Source organism: Trichoplusia ni, chromosome 3, assembly GCF_003590095.1.
Source record: "Trichoplusia ni isolate ovarian cell line Hi5 chromosome 3, tn1, whole genome shotgun sequence".
NCBI lineage: Eukaryota > Metazoa > Arthropoda > Insecta > Lepidoptera > Noctuidae > Trichoplusia > Trichoplusia ni.
In genome coordinates, this window is record NC_039480.1 from 18,911,137 (window position 1) to 18,924,772 (window position 13,636).

Below are 13,636 nucleotides of genomic sequence, written 5' to 3' on the forward strand. Positions count from 1 at the left end.
TCTGAATTAAAAATAATTAGTAAATTAAACCATTGTTAGACGTCAAGCTGTGGGCCATTATTGACAATTCTTCGTTTCCGAACGATACCGACTTGTACCCAAAGCAGTCTAAAATCTTATTTCATCAAATGACATTGCAATGCCACTTATACACAGCTGGTTTTCTTCCAAAAGTGGGCCAATGTTTCTTAACAAATCCCGTAATGGAACGTGCAAACTTGAAATCATCTTTATTTCTCTTTTATAATACAGCCACAAATGTAAATACAAGATTTGTATACAAATTCGTCTGCAAACGTCAAATCGCGCCGACGTGTATTAAAAATCAAGTGTGGTGGGAGAATACGAGTGAAAATGTTATCTTGTTCATAACTAAAGGCAGTCGCCAGTGTCCGCTTTCTATCCGCGCTGGCCAGACAACTACAACAATGTCGTACGAAACATTACTCGCAAAACTAAACAGCCATGGTCAAGGACATCTATTGAACTATTGGCACGAACTATCCGAAAAAGAGCGGGACCAGTTGATTAGTGATGTACAAAAAATAGATTTCGCCGAAGTCAATGAATTGTTCCGACGAGCGCACGACACTAGTAAAGTTATTTTAGAAAAAGTTGAAGATTTGAAGCCTATACCGGATTCGCATTACGAAGCTGTGCCTAATTTGAGTAATGAGAAAATTGAGGAATACGAAAATATTGGTCTGAAGGAAATTAGTGATAGCAAAGTTGGTGTGTTGCTTCTGGCTGGTGGACAAGCTACCAGACTTGGCTTTGGTCATCCTAAAGGTATGTACGATGTGGGACTACCATCTAGGAAGACTCTATTCCAAATTCAAGCAGAACGGATTGTCAGGGTACAACAAATGGCTGCTGAGAAGTACGGCAAAGCTGGCAGAATAACATGGTACATCATGACTTCTGAACACACGAAGGGACCAACCGCAGACTTCTTCAGAAGCCATTCTTACTTCGGATTGAATGAAGAAGATATTGTGTACTTTGAGCAGGGTACGTTACCATGTTTTGATTTTGAAGGAAAAATATTTTTGGATGAGAAACACCATATTTCTTCAGCTCCTGACGGTAACGGAGGACTTTACAGAGCACTTAAAGCTAAAGGGATCTTAGCAGATATTGCTAAACGAGGAGTGGAACATCTCCATGCTCATTCCGTAGATAACATTTTAATTAAAGTTGCGGACCCAGTGTTTATCGGTTACTGTAAGAGCAAGAATGCAGATTGTGCGGCTAAAGTTGTTCAAAAATCCTCGCCCAGTGAAGCTGTAGGTGTTGTGTGTAGTGTCAACGGTCACTACAAGGTTGTTGAGTACTCTGAACTGACCGATGAACAAGCTGAACGCCGTACCCCAGACGGAAGACTGACTTTCTCTGCAGGCAACATCTGCAACCACTACTTCTCAGCTGACTTCTTAGACAAAATCTGCAACTACGAATCAAAATTGAAATTACACATTGCTAACAAGAAGATTCCTTACGTAGACCATGAAGGTGTCCGTCAAAAGCCAACCGAACCCAACGGTATTAAAATGGAGAAGTTCATCTTTGATGTGTTTGAATTTGCTGAAAATTTCATCTGTCTCGAAGTAGCTAGGGACGTTGAGTTTTCTGCGTTGAAAAACAATGATGCTGCTAAAAAAGACTGCCCTTCAACCGCTAAGCAAGACTTACTGAAACTCCACAGAAAATACATTAGGCAATCTGGTGGAATTGTAGAAGACAATGTTGATGTGGAGATCTCTCCATTACTCTCCTATGGTGGAGAGAACTTACAAGACTTGGTCAATGGTGAAGTTTTTTCTATAAGCCCGTACCATCTCAAAAGTCCTCAGGAGTCTGCGACAAACGGTGTGAACGGTAAACATTAAAGTGTAGAGACTTTTTGGTTGCTAAAGTTTAAATTTTTAATTTTCTTATGGATTTTAAATCTATTCTTTTGAAATTGTTATCCTGCCACTGACTTACTTGACAAAGCCTAAGACCACAACTGCGTGACGAACATTTATGATTTACTGAGGACCTGTCAACCCTTAAAGTAAGGGTGTGAAAGAGAGTTGGCGCTCTACGCCTTGTCACGCTGTCACGCTCCCACAAGCATCATAAATAATAATGCTGTGATAAGTGGTGGTAAGCGACTAAACAATTATTAACTGTCTCTTATACACGCTAATGGCGGAAAAGTTAAATCAGTTTTTAATTACGACTGTAAAAACTATATTTATCAAAAGCATAAAATTATTTACTTCTGTTTTGAACTTTTTTTGTAAATTTTTAACTTCAAAGTGATGTGAAATTTAAGTCATTATTAATTAAGAGTTCATAGAATTATTTTAATTATGTTCCAATTATAATTAATAGCAATAATTATTTTCTAATTAGATTATGATACTCATCTAGTAATAATTTTAGTTAAAATTGAGCCTAAATTAGCATTAATATAGCTATTGTTCAATCGGTATAGCAATATAGTAAAATACGACCGTACCTAATGAAATAGAAAGCAATAGTCGCTAGAAAATCACAATAATGTATGCAGCAAATAAAATTTGCGGAAAGCGCGGGAATTTTTAACTATAATAATATATACTGCCACTGCCCTTGGCTACATCGGGTGTTATTTTTCGAGTTCATATTAGCCTTAGACTCTCACAAATAACCTTGTATTGGTAAAAAGATTTCCAAAATCGGTTCTATAGATCCCGAGATTTTACCCTGAAACGGCGCAAACTCACAAACTATAACAGGAATGTTACGAGTCGAAAATTAATTTTCGTTTCGAATTGTCAATTTTTTCTGGAAGGCGGGAAAACCGCGGGCTCGGATGTGTCTCACCTTTCAAATCAAACCAAGGTATTTTACATACAGCCACTAGTGATCTCGATCGATTTCATATTTGATTCTAATAAAAACTTTTCTTATAATCTACAGCTTAGTCTTCAAGCTACATTAAATCTCCAGTCTTTTAATTACCTGAATATCGTAATAAAAATGGCGCCAGTCATACATTATAGTTTGTAATTAGGCGCCACAAATTCACTTTTACTCTCAAGGCCGTTGCTTAAAGCAAATCTTGTTTAAAAAGAAACCAGTTTGTCTCTGACCCGCTTTTAAACAACCACGATGTTATTTACGCAACATTTTGATTATAATCGATAAATTAATACTGATGTAATTTTATTCTGAGAAATTTATTAATCGTTTGATTTTGATGTCCGATAGTGTTATAAACGCTTTGTCTGAAACGGAAACATGCAATTTGTTATCTACATTATTATTTGAATCGTTGTATTGATTAAGAATTGAAACAATATGAATAATATTATTTTTTAATTGAAAAAATAATGTCCTTTCAAAAGCAGTATACTTAAGTTCCTGTGCAGATTTTTTTTTTGGCGGGAAATGTAAAATGTAACCGCCATTTTAGGTATTTGGAATTATAAGCAATATTAATCTATTTTATTGTAACAACAATCGGTTTTAGTTTTAAAGCTTTACACAATAAACCTTGCTGGTCGCTCCAAACCTAGAATACACTGCAAAATGTACCACAACAGATTTATAAAGAGTGATCGAACTCGTGGATGTTTGACAAAACCTATCAAATCAGTTTTAACGTTCAAACAAGTTTGTATTAAACCCAAAAACGTTTGTGTCAGACATTTTCAATCGTCACTCACTTTATCCTTCTTTTTAATGCGTTCTTTTTGCGCCAGTTAATATTTCCGATCCCAATTTTAAAACAAGTAAAAAAAGACATTTATTTAACTATCCAATAGTTATATTATTAATGAATTTCTTTGTTTTTTAACTGCCATTTTGCTAATTACTTTTTAACTAGCTTAAAGTATTTTTACTGCCGAAATAATTGGAATTTGTTGTGTAAATATTTTCTTTATTACATAATTACGAAGTTGCGTATTACATATACTATACATCACATTTAATTTTGCGTTCTAAACGTTTTTTGTTAAGTCATTTTTAATAGTTTTTTTAGTAAAAAAGATAGATATAGGTACCCTTTCGTATCGCACGGATAGAAGTTTTTTTTATGACTGTTTTATATCAAAATTATTTATTGAAAAATAGTGGAAAATTAAATTTTATCATCATGTTATTTCTACATTCTCGCAATTCTTTTTGTTTTTTTTTTTAAGTTTTATTGTAACTACGTTCGGTGTATGTACTGAATAATAATTTCCCTAAAATTCCTTTGCCTAGTTCGTAATGCAATTATGAAATGTACTTAAATAAAATAATAATTTTAAATTATGTTTTAATTTCTTGTAAATATAGAAAAAATATATTGCTTTTATTATTTCCTTTTGGTTTTGTTAATTTCCTTTCCTAATGTTGTAGGTTTTACGACTTTTCTTTAATAGAGAATTTTAATCTTTAGTTAATTTGACACACTAATGCATGCAAAAGTATTATTATCCCTTGTACACGAATGAAAATAGCAATAAATGGCTTTACAAAATGAATTACAAGTTATGTCCTTGCATAATACAACAATTTTTCCCATTTTCTGTAGTCTATGATTGGTTGATAATATATTGGCGGAAATTACCATATTGAATTGACAGCTGATTAGAAAATGGCGATCTAATCGAAAACCATAAAAAAACTGTATGTAGAATGCATTTTTACTAGGCATTTATAGCTAATAATAGTTTTATAACATTTTATACCTATTAATCTTAAATATAAACGTTGCGTTAATTAAAGAAATTATTAAAGTACTTTTTTTTAAATATGGTTGTTTTATTCACTTAATGTTTGCGATTTTTTGTTCCATATAGGAACTGCCAGAAATTAATGTGAATAAGTGAGGATCAGTAAAATTTGAACAATAAAACTAGAAACTTTTAGAATATACATGTATGTAGGTGATAATGGTAGGATTGGACCTGTACCTAAGTTCGTAAAAATTTTGGAATTCACAACCTGTAAAGGAAAACATCGTAAAAATAATAGATTTAAAAATCTAAAAACCCACGTTTTAAAATGTCCATTTAATTTTTTTCAGAATCGGTCCAGCCGTTTTTATAGTTGTGAATTGCATTGTCATCGGGTTTGAAGCTAGCCTGAAAATTTCAGCCTGCTAGCTTATCGGGAAGTGCCTCAAAATTGAGTTGCAAAATACCAACAGGAACGACAAACAAACGAACAAGAAAGTGACTGTATAAAAACGTGGGAAAAACCTGGATTCCATTTTGTGTCTGTCCATGTAACTTGAATGTTTGTAAAACTCCTTTCGAGACAATAATTAAACTCCTTGGTTCGGGAGACGTATTTTTTAATTTGTAATAGTCTGTAGTATTTTAGCGTGGTGATCAATACTCAATTCTTCTCTATTATAAGAGGCCTGTGCCCAACAGTGGGATGTACATAATAGTAATATTGTTCCACTAGCATTATTGCAATTTTATGTTGTAATATATTGTCGTAACTGTTCGCGCCGCAGTGGCTTTTGAAACGAGTTAGTCTGGTTTTGTAATCGCGTTATTGAAATATTAATTTCAGACATAAAGCCTACTTTGTAAGGTAAATAAGCATAAATGTTATTATTTTTCGAGAAATAATTTACTTTTTTATCAGAATAATCAGAAAATTACATATTAAAACATTTGCTGGAATCTAGACCTGAAACTATGTGCATAATAATTCAATCTTTAAAACCCTAGTTCACATAAATACTTAGACCTTTGTTTAGTCCTAGCTACCGCATTAGGTTAAGTAACCTGTAATGGTAGATTGGTGTGATAATTAAATAAATACTTCCGCATTAATGAATTCAATCCTCGTATCGCGGTGGTTTTTACAAACATTCAAGTCACATGCACAGAGACACCCAGACTCAGGACAAGCATTCGCGGATCACACGAAATTGGAAAAAGGGCAGACGAGAAGAGTATTATGATTTTTATCTATACTATTCTATACTATAATATATGTATAAAGCTGAAGAGTTTGTTTGTTTGAACGCGCTAATCTCAGGAACTACGGGTCCAAATTGAAAAATTCTTTTTGTGTTGAATAGACCATTCATCGAGGAAGGCTTTAGGCTATAAACCATCACGCTGCGACTAATAGGAGCGAAGATACAATTGAAAATGTGAAAAAAACAGGGCAGGTATAAAATCATAACTTATATCTTCTACCCACGGGGACGAAGTCGCGGGCAACAGCTAGTATCTTATATAGCAATATTGTACGAACTACAATTGTCTTTCATCTCAAGACAACTGTATAAATATGAAGCATGTTTATAGAAACTCGCGGTAGGAAAACGTCACGGATCTCATTGTGAGTCCAATAATAATTTCCGTATTATATTCTGCCTTAACTGTAAACTAGACTGAAAAGTGTAGATTGTGGCTATAGAAGCGGTTTGACTAACATTTTGTTAGTAATAGCTACTAGATTTGCCATTTTTCTTTAAATAACATATAATCCTGGTTTAAGGACAATAATCTTATCCTTGAACCGCGGAGAGTTTCACAAACATTCAAGTCACATACACAAAGACACCCAGACTCAGGACAAGCATTCGTGGATCACACAAATGCTTGTCCAACGTAAGGATCGAACTCGTGACACGTCGTTCTTAGTGGGTTTTTGGCGTGGTGATGTCAACGACTCTGATATTCGGCAATCTTCGGTGTACCTTACCGGCAACTCTTAAATCACAACCCTACTGTTCACAACTTACATCCATCAGCCTAGCCGTCTAACCAGATTCAGCTAAGTAACAGTGTTTTACAAGGAGCGACTGCCTATCTGACCTCCTCATCACAGTTACCTGGGCAACACGATACCCTTTAGTTAGACTGGTTGTCAGACTTTCAAACTTCTGACTACCTTTGACAACTGTCAAAGATGTATAAATAACAGCCGGGACCCACAATTTGACATGCCTTCCGAAACACGGAGAAACTCGTTATGACAAAGATAGTCACCGATCTACGGACCGCGTCAAGCGTAGCTTAACCTTACAATTTACACGTTGTATTGTATTTATAACCATAGTGTTGAACTATAGGCATAATATTCAAAGTGCCTTCTAGAAAAATCTACCCGACCACAGACAACCGTTGGAAAGTGAAAGGTGTTCTCATAAGGTCACGTAATATTAGAATTGGTTGTCATTTACGCAAACCGGTTTAAAAACATTCAGACAACATGTTATTTAAGTTATTTTCAATATTTCGAGGTCAAACGAGATGATATTTCGATCTCGCTTGGGGTCAAAAATTATGAAGATTTTTAATTATGTTTGGTGACAAAAAATACTGTATTTGGAAGGCGCTGATAGGAATGTTTTAGCAATCGCCTTCAAAAAGGAGGATTTTCTCATTCAGTCAGTATTTTTCGTTTGTTTTTGTCACAGTATCTCGGATTGGATGAACCGGCTTTGTCCAATGTGAAATAACTGTCTCAGGGTGTTAGCTGAGATTAACACCTCCTTTCAAAGTATCTATAGATTTGCTGTTAAGATTGCTAAAAGTATACACTGTCTTGTTTTTCCGGATGGGAAATCATCAAAAAACTCCCTCCAACGTAGGGTTGAGCGGTAAGTATTGTCAAAGTTCGTCTAAAATCCACTTAAGCTCATTCCTTTGACGTTTTCCGCCATGGTTACTCTTTCGGACGATCTGGCTTACACGCATAGTGTCCTGGGCCCCGATTCTGCTATTTACAATGGCCGATGAATGAATGACAATTGGATTAAATTTGAAACTATTCCGATTCTTTTAAGCATTTTGCCAACACAATATTTAAAAATTCATTGTTTTACTTAATGTTCAATTATTGTGTTAGAAAAATGCTGACAATAATAAAAACAGAACCAATTTAATCCATTTGGCATTCATCGGCCGTTGTAAATTGCAGAATCGGGGCCCTGTTATCCGACTTCGTAAAAGAAGGGTAATGTAAACAGCTGTAGCAGACATCCAGGAAGGCAAAGCCGGATACAAAGGCCAGTAAAAGATAAGAATTTATTGCCAGTTAATTGATTGTTTTATTCGAGCTCGTGGCTTAGCTATAACCGAATAAGTGATTCGATCACAGGTGAAGCTACGCTTGACGCAGTTGGTCCGTAGATAGGTGTCATAACGAGTTCCTCCGTGTTTCGGAAGGCACGTTAAATTGTGGGTAACTACTGTATTCCTACAACTTTGACAGTCGTTACAGGTAGTCAGAATCTTAAAAGTCTGACAACCAGTCTAACCAAGTGGTATCCTGTTGCCCAGGTAACTGGGTTGAGGAGGTCATATAGGCAGTCGCTCCTTGTAAAACACTGGTACTTAGCTGAATCCGGTTAGACTGGAAACCGACCCCAACATAGTTGGGAAAAGGCTAGGCCGATGATGAATTGATTGTTTTATTATTAGAACATATTATAGTGATGACAGTTTCGGGGAACTTTTGTTTTCAATGACTGTGACCTACTTAGATATTTATAATTATATATTTTTATTGCTGTTTGCAGTTTTGTTGGAAGACATCTTATTAAAAGAAGAGCTCGCGGTTAAGCTACAAATGCACAAGTTGATTAAGCACAGGTTAAGCTACACTTGATACGGTCGGTCCATGGATGGGTGACCATAACGAGTTCCTCCGTATTTCGGAAGATACGTTAAATTGTATTGGTGTAATTTATAGGATATATAAAGCATAGAATTCAGAAGCTAATCTCATTACAAAATATAGATATTTTAAAGACAGTAAATTCACAACACTTTAACTAAGTAAAAAAAAGTGTTACGTCATTCCAATTTCACCTTTATCTATTTCCGGTTCCGCATTTTACTTTTTAAAGGCGTACCATAGACAATACACGTCAATATTCCCCCAACTTTAATAAAAAAAAAAGATTAATGTTGTGACCATGACACCTTAAAAGGCTTTGAAACGTGAGAAACTAATTTAGTCTAAATATTGATAAAAGCAAAAGAAACTAAAGTAAACTAAGTAGCAACAATATTTAACTTTAAAAAAGAAATATAATAAACCTCTTTGAATAATTGAAATAATAAAAAATACTGTCAAGTGCGAGGGGGACCCGAGAAACTGGGGGCAAACCGTATAGACAGGCTAAACAAAATTGGTAGTCAACAAATCTATGAACCTACCAACTGAAATGAATTTCGATTTTTTTACAATTTAGGAAAACGGAAACTAAAAAAACCTGTAGAGGTTTCATCGTAGACAGACTTCAAAAAAATAGAATCATTCACGTTTCAAAAGTGCTTAAAAGAGGTTCTACACTTTTATTGAAATAAAAACGTTTTGTTTTCGATTTATTAGTTCCTTTTACCTTAAACGAAACTTAGAAAGGTAACTCCCACATTATTACTTCAATGCAAACAACAAGTTCTGCATAACTTAAGGTTTATTGCCCTTTGCGAAGGCTTGGTTAGATTCTAAGCACGTTCTCTCGCCGGCAAGTTTGAACCAATGTTTGGACAAATATTTGTAGTGTATGGCCAATGTTTTGACGGAACGGATTGCACATAATCGTAGAAAATATAATATAAAGAACTGTAAAAATTAGATGAATAAAAAAGTGAGATCTATGCCCAGTTGTGGGAGGATTAGGGATGCATGATGATGATGGGCATGTTAATATAAAGGTACAAATGTTGACAATGGCTTTTTATTTGTACTAAAATAATGCCCAAAAATCCCTACATAGATGGAGGAAGAATGATGAAAATTTATTTTTCAGTGTTCTTGAATGTCACTCAGGTCGGACCTGTGTCCCAAGTGTTTTATTAAATGAGATACAAATTGTAACCGTTTATAAAAATTACAAAGCGATGGAAAATATATAATTATTTAACGGTATCTTGTACCAACCAGGATACATTAAAATAAAACAATTTAAAATACGCATACGCATAATGAATTTATATAACTCTTTGTCTGATACGCGACGAATCCATTATTAAAAGTCATAAAGTTTTAAAAGATCGTCAATTGACCTTGACATTTTCCGCCATTGACATGTGACATTTAAAACGGCGCGAAAGTGTTTTTAAAGAGCATAGACTAACTAAAGGATGACGCGATTGCAAATGAGGTTGTGTTTTATTCGTTTCATGGAATCTATACTTCTATCTATACTAATATACAAAGCCGCAGAGTTTGTTTGATTGCTTGTTTGTTTGTTTGAACGCGCTAATCTCAGGAACTACTGGTCCAAATTGAAATATTATTTTTGTGTTGAATAGACCATTCATCGAGGAAGGCTTTAGGCTATGAACCATCACGCTGCGACTAATAGGAGCGAAGATACAATGGAAAATGTGAAAAAAAACAGGACGGGTATAAATCATAACTTATATCTTCTACCCACGGGGACGAAGTCGCGGGCAACAGCTAGTGTTAGATATTAATCAAGGTTTATAGGTTATAGTTAAAGAATGTAGGTACTTATTGTGAAGAGCGAAAGGATTCATGCTTATGTATTTTTCCTACCTTAACTTACTCGCTTTGTCTTATGATTCTTCGTTTATATGATGATACCGTATTTAGTTGATAAGTAATATTTTAGCAACAAAATAATGCAAACTAATGACGTAGAATAGAACACGTTAAATGAAAAAATAATCAACAACGACGCCTTCTTAAAGTCGGTTGATAACACCTTTGGATGGTCCCGTAACAGCAAGACTGAAAAATGTGGCGAAAAAAAGCCTAAACCTAATAGCAGTGGCTGGTAATTCCGCCATTTACAATTCCGGCAATTGTCAAAAGCGGAATTGGGGTCCAGAATTATATGATGACTAGCTGTTGCCCGCGACTTCGTCCGCGTTTGATTTGATTTGATGATAAAACAAGTTATTTGAGAAATGATAGAATCCCTACAGTTAATATTTTGTCGAGTATTGCATTATACAAGTGATGCACCAACGATACCTCAGCAGTATTGCGACATGCTTGTGCGATGAGTCCTTTTACTTTACTTCGAGTAACGTCCCTGACATTTAAACGTCAACTATTGTTACGATCTATACAATAATTTTGAACTGAAAGATTTAAGTGACCTATTACCTAAGCTCTACAATTTAATAATTTTTTTGACCCTTGTTATTTCTCGTGATGTTCCTTCGCTCTGGAGATGGTGAGGACGTAGGCCAGACTCTTAACGATTGAAACCAGCGGATTTTTTCTGCGTTCTGATCATTTGTGTGATCCACGAATGTTGAGCCCAAATTCTGCTATTTACAATGGCCGATGAAGGAATGAAATTTGACTTAAAATGACAATTTTCGTATTCTCTTAAGCATTTTTCTGCACAATAATTGGAAATTCAGTGCGGGACGGTACATTCAAGATCAATGCAACGAAGTTCCAATTATTTTATTGGCAAAATGCTTAAGAGAATAGGAATAATTTCAAATTTAATCCAATTGCCATTCATTCATTGGCCGTTGTAAAATAGCAGAATCGGGGCCCAGGTCCTTAGTTTGGGTCTCTATGTGCATGTGATTTGAATGTTTGTGGACCCGCAATACATGGATTAGGTAGGTAAATTCCTACTTCTTAAACTATTCTTATATCTTAGAGGTAATGTTTTCGAAAAGAAATTTCTGGAGTAGTTGGGGTTTATTTAAAAGAAAAAAACTCTTTCAATTAAAACGTCAATTTATTGTGATGGAGACTTAGGAAGCGATGAAGGGTGCGCAATACAGGGTGCTGTGTTAGTTCATTTTTCGTGACGAAATAGGGCATTCATTTTTCATGAATGAAGTTTTTATTTTGACTTTGTTCTTCGTATTCTTTTTTATTTATGTACACATAGTCCGATATATTTAATATCGTGAATGATGTACTGATAATACCTATTAGGTATAAACGTTATCAATATTCGTTGAAACTGTAACGATGTCGCTCTGTCAAGGTCACTGCTGTTTCAATAAAAAAATACCGGTTAACTTTATGTATATTGTAGCAAATTAATATAATTATATTGGACGTCGTTTTGAGAAGTGAGTAGCCACCCTGAATGCACGGATAGTCGAGTGGCACAGGTCATCACGCTAAGCCCATTGCGCGCAAGGTATTGGTTCTCTTCTTTTATTTTTCTTCCCTGTTTTCTTTAAGCAAAACGACTCCTCCACTCATCATCACCCTAGCCTTTTCCCAACAATGTTGGGGTCGGCTTCCAGTCTAACCGGATTCAGCTAAGTACTAGTGTTTTACAAGGAGCGACTGCCTATCTGACCTCCTCAACCCAGTTAGTTACCTGGGCAACACGATACCCCTTGGTTAGACTGGTTGTGAGACTCCCCCACGAAGGAATTTAATCCTTGTGTCGCAGGCGTGTTCACAAACATACAAATCACATGCACAAGACATCCAGACTCAGGACAAGCATTCGTGGATCACACAATGCTTGTCCTAAGCGGGGATCGAACTAACACGTGGGTTTAGCGTGGTGATCCTCGAATGCTTGTTCTGAGTCTGGGTGTCTTTGTGCATGTGACTTGAATGTTTGTGAAACTCAAGACACAAGGTTTAAATTCCTTACTGCGGGAGTCACTTAAAAAAAAACAACTTTCTTTATCATTTTGTCTGAAGTGCAGTTTCAATATTGAGAAATGTTATGTTTTATCGATACAAAGTTATCAAAACAATTATGATTATAAGATAATTTGAAGATTTTTGTCCTTCTTATATCGGTCAATACTTAAGTACTTATAATGTTCAATTTTGTTTGATTTAATTGCCCTAATATCGTTGGATTGCTCTGTAAGCTATTCCACTCATGTATCTACCAGGCAGTGGCGGCCTTAGGGGGTGGCGAACGGGGCAAACGCCCGGGGCCTCGGACCCCTAAATTTTTTGAACTATATTTATTTAATTTAACACTTGGAGGTTAAAACATAGCGGCAAATTAAAATAAAGTTTGATTTAGTGGTTTCTTAGGTTTACGCGAATGTTAGACATTGAAATGAAACTACATTTACGGATTTTATCGCGGTTTAATTTTAGATTTTAGTTCGCGACGTTTCGACATCTTTGAAGGTATCATGGTCAGACAGGGCAGACTGAAAACTAAAGTTAGATAGTTAACTAATTCCTACCTAACACAGTCTAAAGTACGCAGATCATTTTGTTAAGACCCTCCGCCCGGGGCCTCGCAATGGGTAAGGCCGCCGCTGCTTCCAGGACCGTGATTCTGCTATTTACAACGGCCGATGAAGGAATGGCAATTGGATTAAATTCGAAATTATCCCTCTTCTCTTAAGCATCATCATCGGCCTAGCCTTTTCCCAACTATATTGTGGTCGGCTTCCAGTCCAACCGGTTTCAGCTAAGTACCAGTGCTTTACAAAGAGCGACTGCCTATCTGACCTCCTCAACTCCTCTTAAGCATTTTGCCAATACAATAATTGGAACTTAATTGTATTGACCTTGAGTGTATCGTCCCACACAAAATTTCCAATTATTGTGTAGAAAGAATGCTTAATTGAATTCGAAAAGTGTCATTTTAAGCCAATTTCCATTAATTCATCGGCCATTGTAAATAGCAGAATTGGGGCCCTGGTGATCTGCTACAGGTTTGATAAGCTTTCCCATAGCTTGTACTTCTAGAAGCTTT

At 35.6% G+C, this 13,636-nt stretch overlaps 1 protein-coding gene across 1 annotated transcript; it reads left to right on the forward strand.

Annotated features, from left to right (window-relative positions):
• Positions 1-116: 116 nt before the first annotated feature.
• On the forward strand, positions 117-4,114 carry LOC113492262 (UDP-N-acetylhexosamine pyrophosphorylase-like protein 1). The gene has a single exon (XM_026869690.1). The coding sequence runs from the start codon at positions 129-131 to the stop codon at positions 1,887-1,889; it is 1,761 nt and encodes a 586-aa protein (XP_026725491.1). The 5' UTR covers positions 117-128; the 3' UTR covers positions 1,890-4,114.
• Positions 4,115-13,636: the final 9,522 nt, after the last annotated feature.

Excerpts from the sequence above, each read along its gene's own strand:
- LOC113492262 (XM_026869690.1), top strand. The coding sequence starts at position 129 with ATGACATTGCAATGCCACTTATACACAGCTGGTTTTCTTCCAAAAGTG.